Source organism: Salmo salar, chromosome ssa16 (genome assembly GCF_905237065.1).
Source record: "Salmo salar chromosome ssa16, Ssal_v3.1, whole genome shotgun sequence".
In the NCBI taxonomy this organism is placed as follows: Eukaryota; Metazoa; Chordata; class Actinopteri; order Salmoniformes; family Salmonidae; genus Salmo; species Salmo salar.
Genome location: NC_059457.1, coordinates 42,705,479 through 42,721,964, shown reverse-complemented (window position 1 = coordinate 42,721,964; position 16,486 = coordinate 42,705,479). Strand labels below are relative to the sequence as shown.

The 16,486-nt window shown below is 41.0% G+C and overlaps 2 protein-coding genes across 3 annotated transcripts; both read left to right on the top strand.

Moving 5' to 3' along the window:
* The first annotated feature begins 1,899 nt into the window (after positions 1-1,899).
* On the top strand, positions 1,900-5,224 carry smim7 (small integral membrane protein 7). The gene is made up of 5 exons (XM_014149325.2): positions 1,900-1,996; positions 2,353-2,394; positions 3,245-3,300; positions 4,200-4,290; positions 4,660-5,224. The coding sequence occupies exons 1-5, from the start codon at positions 1,971-1,973 to the stop codon at positions 4,673-4,675; spliced, it is 231 nt and encodes a 76-aa protein (XP_014004800.1). The 5' UTR covers positions 1,900-1,970; the 3' UTR covers positions 4,676-5,224.
* Positions 5,225-5,588: 364 nt separating this feature from the next.
* Positions 5,589-14,402, top strand: LOC123723711 (mediator of RNA polymerase II transcription subunit 26). 2 transcript variants are annotated; one of them, XM_045697287.1, is made up of 3 exons: positions 5,589-6,230; positions 11,647-11,724; positions 11,834-14,402. In XM_045697287.1, exons 1-3 carry the CDS (start codon positions 6,159-6,161, stop codon positions 13,493-13,495), a joined length of 1,812 nt encoding a protein of 603 aa, XP_045553243.1. In that variant the 5' UTR covers positions 5,589-6,158; the 3' UTR covers positions 13,496-14,402. The 2 variants fall into 2 exon arrangements, with proteins under 2 accessions (XP_045553243.1, XP_045553244.1); XM_045697288.1 differs by having other exon boundaries at positions 5,591-6,230; positions 11,650-11,724.
* The last annotated feature ends 2,084 nt before the right edge of the window (positions 14,403-16,486 follow it).

The following is a 16,486-nucleotide window of genomic DNA, read 5'->3' as shown; positions in this document are numbered from 1 at the left end:
CCAAAACTCTTGAGCGTGCCGTCCTTGGCCAGCTCTCTTGCTATCTCTCTCAGAATTACCTTCTTGATCCAAATCAGTCAGGTTTCAAGACTGGTCATTCAACTGAGACTGCTCTTCTCTGTGTCACGGAGGCTCTCCGCACTGCTAAAGCTAACTCTCTCTCCTCTGCTCTCATCCTTCTAGACCTATCTGCTGCCTTTGATACTGTGAACCATCAGATCCTCCTCTCCACCCTCTCCGAGTTGGGCATCTCCGGCGCGGCTCACTCTTGGATTGCGTCCTACCTGACAGGTCGCTCCTACCAGGTGGCGTGGCGAGATTCCGTCTCTGCACCACGTGCTCTCACCACTGGTGTCCCCCAGGGCTCAGTTCTAGGCCCTCTCCTATTCTCGCTATACACCAAGTCACTTGGCTCTGTCATATCCTCACATGGTCTCTCCTATCATTGCTATGCAGACGACACACAATTAATCTTCTCCTTTCCCCCTTCTGATAACCAGGTGGCGAATCGCATTTCTGCATGTCTGGCAGACATATCAGTGTGGATGACGGATCATCACCTCAAGCTGAACCTCGGCAAGACGGAGCTGCTCTTCCTCCCGGGGAAGGACTGCCCTTTCCATGATCTCGCCATCACGGTTGACAACTCCATTGTGTCCTCCTCCCAGAGTGCTAAGAGCCTTGGCGTGACCCTGGACAACACCCTGTCGTTCTCCGCTAACATCAAGGCGGTGACCCGATCCTGTAGGTTCATGCTCTACAACATTCGCAGAGTACGACCCTGCCTCACACAGGAAGCGACGCAGGTCCTAATCCAGGCACTTGTCATCTCTCCCATCTGGATTACTGCAACTCGCTGTTGGCGGGGCTCCCTGCCTGTGCCATTAAACCCCTACAACGCATCCTGAACGCCGCAGCCCGTCTGGTGTTCAACCTTCCCAAGTTTTCTCACGTCACCCCGCTCCTCCGCACACTTCACTGGCTTCCAGTTGAAGCTCGTATCTGCTACAAGACCATGGTGCTTGCCTACGGAGCTGTGAGGGGAACGGCACCTCCGTACCTTCAGGCTCTGATCAGTCCCTACACCCAAAGAAGGGCACTGCGTTCATCCACCTCTGGCCTGCTCGCCTCCCTACCTCTGCGGAAGCACAGTTCCCGCTCAGCCCAGTCAAAACTGTTCGCTGCTCTGGCACCCCAATGGTGGAATAAGCTCCCTCACGACGCCAGGACAGAGGAGTCAATCACCACCTTCCGGAGACACCTGAAACCCCACCTCTTTAAGGAATACCTGGGATAGTATTAAGTAATCCTTCTAACCCCCCCCAAAAAAAAAGATATAGATGTACTATTGTAAACTGGTTGTTCCACTGGATATCATAAGGTGAATGCACCAATTTGTAAGTCGCTCTTGATAAGAGCGTCTGCTAAATGACGTAAATGTAAATGTAGATAGAACTGACAGGCTCTGCAGATACAGTATTTGTGGTGCAATTGATAGTGTACCCATTGGCCGCTGAGCTGTCCCTAATGGCTGGTAGTAAAACATATGTTCAAAATCGATTCATTTAAGGTTTCTGAAATTTGACATGGGTTTTGAAAATGCTGTCAGGGTGGCGCTTGATTGTTTCCATTCATTACCCCCTAAGTCACGTGTCAAACTCATTGTTTGGAAGGGCCGGGTGTCTGCGGGTATTCGCTCCTCCCTTGTACTTGATTGATGAATTAAGGTATCTAATTAGTAAAGAACTCCCCTCACCTGGTCTAGGTCTTAAACGAAAGAAGAAGAAAAAACGCTAGGCCCTCAATGGAATGAGTTTGACACCCCTGCCCAACGTGATTAATCATATTTCTAATGTGGCTTTCTCTTCAAAACGTTTTCTCTACTGAACATAACCCAGGATTTCCCTTCAGCCATTTGACATTATTTTGATGACGTTTACGGAAGTTATAGCGCCTCTGATGTGGACAAAATGATCGGGGATCTCTTGATATTCGGGTAATGTTCTCCTTTTTAAAATTGTATTATTGAAACAAATCAACGACTTAATGAAAAGATTAATGCTATTTTAAAAAATAGGTAATGTGATATTAAGCAATAGTGGTATTTTGTTTCAACCAGCCAGTGTGTAGTTTGATTGTTGTTCTTAGCAAGCTACCGCGTAGCAGGCGTAAAAGAAAGCTAACTACTACCAGCTACGCCTGTGTGACTGTACTTTCTTTGCCAGCTCGCTAACGTTAGCTAGCTACAGTAGCCCAGTTTAGACTTGCTTAGTGACGAAGTTGGAGTTCTGTGCCATGGCATGTGCTTTATTAGAAGTGGTCATTTGTAATTTTCTGTGTCCTCCTTTTTAGGACCTTACTCATGAATGCTGGTGCTGTGTTAAACTTCAAACTGTGAGTATGATACAATTTGAGTCTTGCCCTGAAGAGGTTGTGCTAGTTGTGCATGTGTAACCGGTACTGTAGCTCTACGTTGTGTGTGATTGATTGAGACTATAGACGTTGACTTAAGAGATCAGTTTGTTTTATTGTATCAGAGTTCTCTCTCCTGCATCCAAAATAATATACAAAACATTTGATGCGCTCTCCTAGTGCATCAACATTATTTTAGAATAGAAAAGTGAGTACAGCCTCTCCTTGTAATGTATCAACACAATGTACATTTTACATAGATAAAATCACATATCTGCATCCAAAAGAAGACAAAACATTTGTAGAGCACAAATACGTTCTGCCAATCGCTGCCTCTCTGTACAACAGACGGACAATACAAAGGACTGGGATCAGTCGAGGGCTTGCCATCGTTCACACATACAATACCTTAGCTAGCTAGTAACCACATGTTGAATTCAGAATGTTAATATCCTAAAAAGTACAATTACATCTTGAAAATACCATCCACTTATGAGTAAACTATACATCATTATTCATGAACAAAACACTGACTTTGTGCTTAATCTAACTTTTTTCTGAAGATGACAGAAAAAGCGTACCTAACTCTCCTAGTGCATAAAGGTTATTTGAGCACACAGGGCAAAATATAAGTATGCGCTCCCCTAATTCCCCAGGGTGCAGGAATGCGTAATAACAAATCAACATGCTATATTAATATTTGAACCTGGTGAAATTCAAAGTATTATAACAACTGATACACCTGCTAACACTGGTAACAGCCAATATTGCTCAACCACATATTTTTACTAGCTCATCAATACAAGACAAACAACACTGTCCTCTTTTACAGAAAGAGAAAGGAGACGCATGGAGGATTTGGAGATGAATCCCGTGGACCAACTACAGGTGTGTAATACATGATGGTGTATTAAAAACCTCACCCGTGAGAACTTCACAGGGTAACTATCCATGTAAAACTAGGGACACTTGAGTGGTCTGCATTGAGATAATCTATTTTTCAAGAACATTAGGCTGCAGGCAGCTATGGCTGATGTTTCTGCATTGTTTGTATACCTTCCTCTGTGCCTTTGAGTCAGGCTGAAGCATGATTGGTACGCTGCATTGCATGATGGACAGTAGCCCAATATTGGACTGAAGGAGCCTAACCTTACTCCTTATAGTTCTAGGAGCTTAAATGTTCTCTTTGAGGCGAATTGTCTCTGGCAGCCAAAACATCCACATACTCCATCTAAATGTGAATTGATTCTCAATTGCTGTACGGTTCTAGAAACATAAACGCTCTACTTTCATATCACATCAAATTAATTTCACAAACGCAAAATACACTTACTGTACATCTGTTTTAACAGTTGCATCCAACAGTATTTTTCAGTGACATGTTTGTGGTGTCAGTCTTCCGTTTACACAGGTGTTCGGCGACGCAGATAGCTAATTAGCACAGGTAGTCGACTCTGTCTTCCGTCTGTTTTCCTTAAACAAGCGATGTAAAATGGAAATATGGCCATGTGGGAACTCTAACCCTTTTAAAGGTGTGTGGTAATTTACCTTTTTGGGGAAAATTATTTCTTGCTGATATGAAAGGTAAGTTCCTTTCCAAAACCGTACCGCAAGCGATGTGTGTTAACGTTTAGAGCAAGCGTCGGGACTCTTAACTCCCCCAGCCAGAATATACTAAGATACTAGCATCAATAGGTGCTAAAGGTAGTTAGCATCTATAAACGGGCTAGATGGACCAATAACACACAATGAAGGTCTGAAATTATGTCATGGCATATTTGTTTTAGGTGACAACATCAGGGAGTTCCTCCTGAGTCTACGTTACTTCAGGATCTTCATTGCCTTATGGAATATCTTCATGATGTTTTGCATGATTCTGTAAGTATCTGCCATCTTGTAGAGGCTAATCTACTTAAGCAATAAGACCCAAGGTGGTGTATATGGCCAATATACCACGGCTAAGTGCTGTTCTTATGCACGATTGGCCATATGCCACAAACCCCGGAGGTGCCTTATTTGTATTCTAAACTGGTTACCAACGTAATTACAAGAGTTAAAATAATTTTTTGTCATACCTGTGGTATATGGTCTGATAAACCACAGCTTTCAGCCAATCAGCATTCAGGGCTCGAACCACTGTTTATAATAGTAATGTTGACACTGAGGTGCTTCTGTGCCTCAGAAGGTATACTCCTTATTGACTATAATGTATTGTGTATTTATTGCCCATATCTATTACACTTACAGATTGTTTGGATCATGATCAACTTCGTTGTTGGATTGGGGACCCCTGCTAAAAAATGAGAAAAATATGATTTTTTGATTTGATCCTTTGATGGGTTGCTCGTGTCAGATCCTGTGACCATTCTGTGCTTTTACCTTGTATTTATATATCTCAATGTCTTGCCTGTAATTTTCAGTAAGCAGATTATTCTGCACAATAACACTTACAATACATGAATAAGTTAGTTAAAACACATTTGTACATGTTATATTTGGACCTCCATGTTTATTCAACTGTGAATATACGAAACAATGGAGTCTTGGCTGTTCTCTTCATAAGTTTCTGTTCCTTTCAGGCTTTTACTATCTTATTTTGGTTGCTGACCTGTTATTTATAGTCCTCATTTTCTTCTAAAACTTGTGAATACAATGAGAAAATATGTAAATCCCGAACCATTTTAGACATGTTTGATTTGTTTCTTACATAGGCCTTCTGACGTTACCAGCAGTCAGGCTTCAATTCATCGTTGTGAACTTATGTCACGTCTATAATCTAGTTCTGTATAATAAACCTTTACTCTGAAATGCACCTGGTGTTTTCAGCATACCTTTTTCCTTTTCTATTCCGGTATTTGAGTAGCGTGTCAGTGATTGTCGACCTTAGTTGGTTGCTGTACTTAATTGTGTATTTAACACACTCACTCACCTGTGTAAGCATGTAAAACATTTGTGTATGAAGTCTTCATTCAATTAAATGAATGAGCATAGGCCTATATAGGCTACAGTTTCGACATTTATCAGAATGTATTTGTTGGGCTCTACTGTTCATGCTAAAGGTATTAAATTGAGACTACATAATGTTTAGTTTAAGACTAGATGCCCTCCCATGGCTGCACCCCTGCCCAGTCATGTGAAATGCATAGATTGGGGCCTAATGCATTTATTTCAATTGACTGATTTCCTTATCTGTAACTCAGTAAAATCGCTAATTGTTGCGTTTACGTTACTGTTCAGTATACATACAGAATAATACGAACTGCTCTGAGACAACGTTGTCCAGGTAGTGTTTGGTTACACATCCATAATGCAATATGATAACCCAGTAATGAAAGTGAAGGTATACAACAAAAATACCTCCTTATGTTGATACATTTCCATTCACAGTCGATGGCAGTGTACGTGGTGACATCTGACGTTTCTGTGTTACAACATTTCCCACCATGCACCAGGAGAGCGTTTTTCAACAGCAGAGAAACCGATGTTGAAAGACCACTGCCACAGCGTTGGCTACTGCCGAAGAGGCAGCCGGACACATGAGTATTCGGAAGATCCTCACTCTGGAGACAGTTATTCATTGCAAAATACATGAATACAACTGGACAAACAATAAAGCCCCATAGAATATGGGGCTTTATTTACTAACACATCTCCCAAAAGGCCTGTGAGTGTCTAAGTCACCCACCCGTCTTTTCGGAGCATTCTTCGCCCTCGTCTACTGTACTGATCCGCACCACTGCCAGGCAATGACATCCGCTACGGCAACTCCGCAGGAGATGAGAGACCGGCTGATGCAGGCCATCGATGGCCAAAGCAATGTGAGTTAACCAGTTAACGTTTCCACAAATTTTGTGTCTGTGCCCACAATTGCAATGGTCCCCTATTGTGATTGTCTTATGACTAACGTCGACAGCGTACATTAGCTAACTACATTAACGTTAGCTGTAAACTTGGTAGCTAGGTAGATCTAAGAGTTTAAGTAAATACTAGATACTAAGCTAGTTAATTAACTGTGTAGTAACTAGCTAAACACACTGGACTCTGGACTGACCCCCAGCATGTTGATAGCTTCGTATAAACAATACCGCGGTGTTGCTGGTAATGAACCATTCATGTAAACTCGCGAGATCAGGCGGCTTGCGAGGCTAGCATGTTAACATATTCGGTTCTCAACCAATAGTATAAATCAATCATTATTCTCAACCGTTATTATACCTCAGTGTTTTCAACCTGTCTCAGTTATGCTAATAAGATAACTGTCTGCTTACCTGTCATTTAGCACAGCTAGCTAGTTAGTTTTGACTTCGAAGCTTAATGTTAGCTAACTAGCAAGCAAGCTAACTACACTGAACAAAAATATTAACGCAACATGTAAATTGTTGGTCCTATGTTTCATGAGCTGAAACAAAAGATCCCAGAAATGCTCTATACCCACAATACGCTTATTTTTCTCAAATTTGTTAGTGAACATTTCTCCTTTGCCAAGATAATCCATCCACCTGACAGGTGTGGCATAGGGTTTAATGAATTTATTTAAATGTACAGATTTCCTCATATGAACTGTAACTCAGTAAAATCAATGAAATTGTTGCGTTTTATTTTTGTTCAGTGTAGTTAAAGTTGCGAACAGTACTGTTGCCTAGGACTGTTGTAGCTAACCAGAGATAGTCGCTCTGGATAAGAGCGTCTGCTAAATGACGTAAATGTAAATAAAAACTGCGACTTTACTGGAGTTTAGTCCGCCACCCCTTTACTGATTTTTAAGTTAGGACCAAGTAGACTGGCGAGTGTGGACATTAAGCTCGTGCTGCTTACTAGGCACTGTTGCTAGCTAACCAGCTAACTAAATGGAAGAATGACTGACCACTCATAATTAACCTAGCACCAATATCAGCAATGTCTTTGGTAATTAGCTACCTGTTGCATTCACACATAAAGTCAGTGATTAGGCCTATTACCCAGTAAAGAGAATTTTTGACAGACAAGAATGTTTAAATTGAAAGCGCACTAAACATATTCAGCACAGCCAGACTTCGATCAGTTTGTAGTGTAGGCTTAGTATGGGTGCCATCAGTCAAAGGCCCAACTACTTATGCTATTTGATATTAAGAAAGTGTTCCCTTGAAAGAAATGGCTCAGGTAACCAAATGTGTTGTTGAAGTGACAACACATTGCAAGGATGGTTGCCAAATCTGTTGGTCAAGACTTGTGGGCCTACCTATCATAGGCATTAGTGCTGAGCAATTTAGTGCTTTTTGAAGTCGGTTTGATTATAATATATATATATATATATATTTTTTTTTAAGTCTTGTATTTCAGTTTAACTTTATTTTTTTTGACATGTATTATGAAATAATGACCGTAAAATGTTAAGAGCTTTTTAATGTAAATTCCAAAGCCAAAAATAGTTAACATTCAATTGCCAAAAAAATGAAAATATTCCATTGTCTCTCAGGTCCACATAGAAAAATAGGAAATTACTATGAAATATTTCAGTTGTGTATATTTCGTTTTATTTAATTTGATTATTTTTCATTCCTTAAAGTAATCTGATCTCGGCTTAGGCAGTAGCAGCCAGCCAGACAACCATCTAACATTACTCTGTTCTCCCCATACTGTACTGTCTTTAGTCATCCTATTTAGCTAGGCTAGCCTGCCTAAGTACTGTATGCTGCAGAGCTGTTAGATTATCATTTTACTAGTTTTTAAAAGTACATAAGGCATACTTTCAACAGTGGTGTAAATTAATACTTAAGTCGATTTTTGGGGTATCTGTACTTTAGTATTTTTATTTTTGACAACTTTTACTTCAGTACATTCCTAAAGAAAATTATGTGCTTTTTACTCCATACATTTTCCCAGACACCCAAAAATACTCGTAACATTTTGAATGCTTAGCAGGACAGTAAAATGGTCCAATTCACAAACTTATAAAGAAGACGTCTCTACTGGCTCTGGTCTGGTGGATTCACTAAACACATTCTTAATTTGTAAATGATGCTGGAGTGTGGCCCTGTCTATCCGTACATTTTTAAAACGCGTTGTGCTGTCTGGTTTGCTTAATATAAGGAATTTGAAATGATTTATACTTTTACTTTTGATGCTTAAGTATATTTCAAACCAAATACTTTTACTCAAGTAGTATTTTACTGGGCGACTCACTTTTACTTGTCATTTTCTATAAAAGGTACCTTTACTTTTACTCAAGTATGACAATTGGGTACTTTTTCCGACACTGACTTTCACAAACTGTCTCTATCCGTCTCTCTCTTCGTAGGGTTGTGTACATTCCGCTCTCATGCGGCGGTGAATGAGAATGGGGTCATGGCTAGAAGGGATCCAGCTTTAATCAAATTAACGTCAGATTTGACTTTTCGCAGCAGGTTAGGAAAATTAATGTTGCAGGTTAGGAGAATTAGGTTAAGGTTGGGAAAAGGTTTAGGGTTAGCTAAAATGTCTACTTTTGACATTACTTTGACCATTGGTGGAAAAAGTACCCACATTTTATTGGTCACATACACATGGTAAGCAGATGTTAATGCGAGTTTAGCGAAATGCTTGTACCAATTGTCATACTTGAGTAAAAGTAATGATACCTTAATAGAAAATGACTCAAGTGAAAGTGGGGGGGCAGCGTAGCCTAATGGTTAGAGCGTTGGACTAGTAACCGAAAGGTTGCAAGATTGAATCCCCGAGCTGACTAGGTACAACTCTGTCGTTCTGCCCCTGAACAAGGCAGTCAACCCACTGTTCCTAGGCCGTCATTGAAAATAAGAATTTGTTCTTAACTGACTTGCCTAGTAAAATAAAGGTAAAATTAAAAAGTCACCCCAAAAAATACTACTTGAGTAAAAGTCAGTGTTTGGTTTGAAATATACTTAAGTATCAAAAGTAAATGTAATTATTAAAATATACTTAAGTATGAAAAGTGAAGTAAGTGTAAATCATTTCAAATTCCTTATATTAAGCAAACCAGCGGGCACCATTTTCTTGTTTTTTAAATTTACAGATAGCCAGGGGTACACCAACACTCAGACATAATTTACAAACAAAGCATTTGTGTTTAGTGAGTCCGCAACATCAGAGGCAGTAGATGACCAAGGATGTTCTCTTGATAAGTGTGTGAATTGGACCATTTTCCTGTCCTGCTAAGCATTCAAAATGTAACGAGTACTTTCAGGTGTCAGGGAAAATGTATGGAGTAAAAAGTACATACTTTTGCTTCACTACATTCCTAAAGAAAATAAAGTTGTCAAAAATAAAATGGTAAAGTACAGATACCAAAACAAAATGACTTAAGTAGTACTTTAAAATATTTTTACTTAAGTACTTTACACCACTGACTTTCATAAAAGCTGGAATCTTTCTAGCCATGTCTGAGAAATGGTGTGATAGGCCCCTCCCAAAATGATTTGTTTAATAACTGAAACCCCCCCCTGAAATGTCATTTATTCACTCAGCACTAATAGGCATACACTGCTGAAAATAACCTTTCTCTGCCAAGGCTTACAGCATAATATTCATTGAGCCAATTCAGAGCACAGATTTGATTTGGGTTGTTTATATATATATATATAGTGTTTAAACAGTTTTAGTTGAACATATCTTGCACCTTATTGTTGAGGCAAGTTTTTTTTAATATGAATAAACCTAGCCAGTCACATTTAGTGGATTGGGTAGGTTTAGCCTAATGCTCCTTACTGGTATGACTAGAATGGGTAACATTTGCATGTGTTTTGTAATCTCTAACTTGAAACTGCTATCGGTTTACATCCCCGGTACAGGTGCACATCTGAAAGTCCATTCAAATTTAGCCATGCTTTTGTTCTCCACATTTTACAGGGGAAATCGCTGTGGGGTGCTAATCTGAATAACAGCCATTTGTATTTGATGATCAACAAAACTAAATTCATCATCAGTGAGGTTTCTGTTAAACAGAGATGGCTACACCATGGAAATCTTGATAGACTACTAGCTGCTGACAGACTACTATTTGCATTGTACAAGTGGTTTAAGCTGTGTAGGCTAATGTTTGGGGGGGTGAGATTTTATGCGAGGCTAGTAGGCCTTAACATCAGTATCTAACTACTCCCGTATATTGTTTTTTGAGATGAGGGCCTGTCATTAAAACTAAACAAAATGTCAGACGGAGGGGAACTACTAAGAAGCTAGCCAGAAAGAGGCTCATTATATGAATAACTTAGTTAAAGATATTTGACTCCTGCTGCTGCCTGCAGACATGACTTGTTGGCGAACATGTTATTTGTTTTGATATGGTCTCTACCCACAGGTCAGTAGCTGACTGTCAACCTCTATACATCCATTGATCTGGGGAACGATCTGTTAGGCCTCATCTATTTTTTTATTACAAAAAATAAATAAAAATATGTGAGGAACTCCGTCTGGCTTGCAACTTACTCTAGAAAGTTGTAATAGTAGAATGCACACGCCATTTCGAAATGAGGTAGTGCATCATCACTTTTCCTCTTGTCATGTCAGTCGAGTACCCCGAACAGTACACGTTTTTATTGTAAGCCTGGACAAGCACACCTGATTTAACTTGACAACTAATCGTCAAGCCCTTAATGAGTTGAATGAGGTGTTTCTCAAGGGCGACAATTAAACTGTACTTTTGTGGGTACTCGTGTACCAGGGTTGGGAAACACTGCCTTAGATGGCTATTTATAACTTATCAGAAATATCCAGATCAACTAGCCCATGTCAGGTAACCTTTTTTAGCTAGGTGTTTTATCCCAAAGATTTTGTAGTAATGTTCAAGTCACTCAAATATCACATGAATACACATTAGACTTTGCAATATGTATGGAATTGCTAGAACATGAGCTTTAAAACTGCAAAATGTTCTCTGCACCCTATGACAAAATGTGTAGAATTGCAGGAAATAAGCTTTAAACCTGCAACATTTTCTCTCCGCCAACAAGAAGGGTGTGAACAGTTCTTGTGCCCATAGAAATAGAAGTGGTGTGCAGGGGGGATGCGGGATGTTGCCCAATGGTGGAAGGGGGGACTTGAGTGGAAAAGTTTGTAAACACCTGATCTAAGCCACTGACTCTATGGATGTCAGTGTGTGGGTTTGAATCCTACACTTTTTTTATTTACAAATATCCAAATGCCTCATCTGTCTTTGTAAATAGTAATTGAGGGTTTCCCTATGGACATTTTGTCTTTCTTTATTATGAATAGTTTTAACATGATTTGATGCTTACTTTCCAGCAGATCTGCAACATGGTGGCTGTAATGGAAGTAATTTCCTATTTGGAGAAATATCCCATCACCAAGGAAGCACTTGAGGTAGGTAACACTAGGGGTAAATATGCATAATAATATTATGTCAGCTCTTGGAAATAGATGTTGTGAAGATGGGGTTTGTACTAAAGAAAACTTCCTGTTCTTCCTCAAGGAAACCCGCCTTGGCAAGCTGATCAACGATGTAAGGAAAAAGACGAAGGATGAGGATCTCGCCAAGCGTGCAAAGAAGCTCCTGCGCACCTGGCAGAAGCTAATTGAGCCTGGGCAGAGTGAGGCACTATCCAAGGGGCATATGGGTCCGCCAGGCACTGCCAACGGTGGTATGCATCCCTGCCGGATGGACGTCTCCCCTCCAGCTGCTATCCCGCCTTCAGGTAAAATGGTTCCAGAGCTCAAGAGTAGAAATGACTTCAACAACCGTTACTCCCCCAAAGCGGAAAAGTCAGGCAACCGAAAACGGAAGGGGGAACAGAGGGACAGACGACACATACCAGTGAAAATCTCCAAAATAACCGCCTATGAAAGAACACACAACTCACGACTGCCAACAAATGGAATTGGAGCCAGTCCTGAGGCTTTTACGGACACATGCGACCCTCATCCACATCTGAAATCAGACAAGGATAGTGCTGAGCTTCTTGACATCGACAGGCTCAACAAAATCCCTGTCAACGCTGTCAAACCTCACCCTAGCTCACCGGGAGTAGCCAAACCTCCGAGCACTTCCACATTGCTCAAAACAGCTGTTTTGCAACAGCATGGCAAAATGGACCTGGCTGTCTCAGGAGGGGGGCCGCATCAGCCCAAACACCCCCGTAGCAACTCACATAGTCCCAGAAGTACAAAACAGGATGCGGTAGTTAAACTGTCTACGACCAAATCAACGACTCTACTGAGCCCTGCTCGGAGCCCCAGGGTTATGGACAGCTCTGGACTGGGGCCCTCTCCTTTGCATTCTCCACAGCTTTTAACTCCATGTATGCAGGGTTCCCTCACTATTGGGCCTCTGCCTGCAGAGTCTGCCCTTCATTGGGACGGACCGGCAGACGTGGACCAACGCCTTCAACAAAGCACCAGGAGACCTGACTTTCTGCACTCCAAAGCCTCGTCCCAGAGCGAGGTGAAGGCAGAGGGCGATGGTTCTGTCACTAGCACAGAGAGAAAGAGGAGAAAGAAATACAGGTCTAGAGACTATACAGTGAACTTGGGTGGGCAGCCCACGGAAGAGACCACAATGCCATGTAGGTTAAAAGACCGTAGACTTACGTTTGACCCTGTAACAGGGCAGATCAAACCCTCAACCCTCAAAGAGTCTTACCCGGAACGGGCGGATACAGTGGCTCCGGTCACACCAGAACTTCCTCGGACAGAACTGCTCAAACAGAACCATTGTGCACAGAATAGCCCTGTTACTCCCAGTCCGTTTCAACAGACCAACTGGGAAGAGCTGTCAAGGAACGAAATCATCCAGTCCTACCTTAACCGTCAAAGCAATGTGCTCACATCGTCTGGGGCTCAAACCTCGGGGGCACACTTTTTCATGTCTGAGTACTTGAAACATGAGGAACATCATATCAAAGAGGGCAGAAGAAAACACATGCTGGTACCAAATATCCCTGATACGGACTTACCAGGGGTGAGCCGAGAGGTCACAAACGAGGATCTCAACAGAATACACAAGGAACACTGGCCTGGGGTGAATGGTTGCTATGACACCAAGGACAACTGGTATGAATGGACAGAGTGCATTTCCTTAGACTCACATGGGGATGAGGGCAAGCTGAATATCCTGCCATATGTCTGCCTAGACTGAGTTTAATGAGCTGTGGCTTCAAGAGGGGAAAATGGCACCTTCCTTGGCTGAGTGCAAAAAGGCAATTATAAATAGAAGAACCTGCTCACCCCTTTGCAGAGGTGGTGTAAGAGAGGCCTTGCTAATTGTGCTGCTCCCATAAAAAGCAAACGTTGATCAGTGTTCGATGGGAGAGAGCTCAGCTGTAGCATCACTGAAGTTCTTTGAGTGGAATGGGTCCATACATAGTCTGCCAAATGCTGAGAGTTTAAGGTGCCCAGTAACTTCAAGTATGGAACCTGTTTGGCAGGTACATGCTGGCAAAGAGAATGAAACGTGTGGTTATGTCATGTATGCATTTATTTATCTCTTATTTTCTTTAATTTTGTTAGTTACAAAAAATAAAATTATACACTTCACTTATTCAATCAGTTCTGCTTGTCAGATAAGGTAAAACTGTGTTTTGCATATTTTCTCACAAAAATTGTTTGCAGTAGCAACATTCCATACCACCATACAACTAGAACGATTCTTGCACCAACACTAACATCTTAATATACAGGGAAACTATCTGCAAAATGACACATTATGGAAATGTGTGAGTTAATAGCAATTTCTTTAGCTTTTCCTTTTTTCCTGTTTCTAGGAAGTAAAATGTGAATTCTAATGGCAAAGCAGATGATGCTACAACATTGCAACTATGAGGAAAAACAGAAAAATAAAATGTTTATGCTGGAAATATACTTGTTCCCATTCCTTTATATTGTTTGCCTTATGGAAAACAATGTGTTTCCTCAAACGGAGCCTTAGTGAATGTACAGAAATTTGCCTTTTTGTGTTCAGGAATGCAGAAGAGAACATATTTGCTACTTAGTCCTTTTGAAATGGACACGTTGATACAGTATGTGTTAATAAAAATAAAAAAGCATCGTGAGTGTCTTTCTCCCTTTCATGTGGAAAGACGTTTGGGTCTTTGCGTGTCAAAAAAGATACACGTCAAATAAGCTTGTTGACCAATCAGGACCTGAATATGACTGCACGTCATATACTTTAACGCCTTCATAATTTTTTACGTAGTGATTACACTCTCACTCGTATTTCATATGTCACAACGATTTATAGATACGCATCCTATGATGCCGGTAAAGTTGTCTCGCGCACCTACAGTGCTGGTCATAAAAAAAAAGCTAGCTAGCTCATAGATGCAAACAATGTTCATCCCCAAAAACGTTGCAAAATAACATCTGTTTCAGTAACAATAGCGAGGTGTCATCTAAAATAACCCTAATTTATAAGAACGTTCTTTTTTGATTAATGGTGGTCGGACACATCTATGTGAAGCTAGCCACAATAGTGGACTTTACGATTTGCCTTCAAAATAAAAGTATATCATTGACTGATGCAAATTTAATAAAAATAGTATAATTATGCCATAATTGAATAGATCATGCTAAACGAGGTTGGTATGTTATATAAAATCAACAAAAGACTATTTGTTAATCTGACAAAAATATGTTGAAATCACACTGGATGTATTACACTTTAGAATTGCATTGGGTGCATACTTACTTCACTGTACAGCCTTACCTATGGATTGTGGATCAATGACATGGGAATCAGTCTACTCAGTGACACCCAGAGAACTCTCATTGCGGGACTCTGAAACAACTGTGAATTGAGCCACATTTATTGTTAACCTATGTGTATTGAACACTATTTCAGAGGAAAAACAATACTGCGTTTTGGAGTCTGATAACTCTGAGGAGGACGTTGGGGAAAAGATATCTTCGGTATTGAGTAGACTGATCCCCAATCTGTAGGTAAAGCTGTACAGTGCAATATGAATGTCAATACACACAATAGGCTGACTGGGGAGGTGATTTCACAGTCACAGTCCTGCGGTAAGCGCTACAATGCTATTATTTGCATAAACTCTTCACAGTTGTGTTGTGTGGGTGTCACCGAGTAGACTGATGCCCCATTTCATTGCATTATTCCACCAATTGTAACCTTCTGCATCACTTTCAAATAGGTACTTTTATTTTGAAGGCAAACTGCACGGTCCACTATTGTGCCTAATCCTTATTGTGGCTAGCTTCACAACACAACCCTTACTTCACTGTACAGCCTTACCTATGGATTGTGGATCAATGACATGGGTATCAGTCTACTCCGTGACACCCAGAGAACATTAGCGTCGTAGCTCTCATTGCGGGACTCTGAAACAACTGTGAATTGAGCCACATTTATTGTCAACCTATGTGTATTGAACACTATTTCAGAGGAAAAACAATACTGCGTTTTGGAGATTGATAACTCTGAGGAGGACGTTGGGGAAAAGATATATTTGGTATTGAGTAGACTGATCCCCAATCTGTAGGTAAAGCTGTACAGTGCAATATGAATGTCAATACACACAATAGGCTGACTGGGGAGGTGATTTCACAGTCACAGTCCTGCGACAAGCGCTACAATGCTATTATTTGCATAAACCCTTCACAGTTGTGTTGTGTGGGTGTAACCGAGTAGACTGATAGCCCATATCATTGCATTATTCCACCAATTGTAACCTTCTGCATCACTTTCAAATAGGTACTTTTATTTTGAAGGCAAACTGCACGGTCCACTATTGTGCCTAATCCTTATTGTGGCTAGCTTCACAACACAACCCTGTCCGGTCGAGCCCCCCGAGCCAGATGAAGATAGCAGGCTGCTTATATCGTTAGCTTTGGGCAAAAGGGTTAAGGAGCTGGATAGCTATTTATTTTCATGAACCTAAGTTCAGTTCCAATTGGCGAACAACAAGTGGCTACCTAGCTAATACTTACAAGGATTCCTAAATCATTGCTAAGAATAATGAAAATTACTGCAGTTTCTACTGGTTATTGTTTTCTGTCTGGTTGTATTGGTGCTAGTTATCCCAAACACCGCTTCCCATTCATTTCAATGGAAGGAAAGCGGAGAGGGCGGGGGACCTTTGGGCTGTGCGTGGGATGCGGTGAAAAAGTTAAT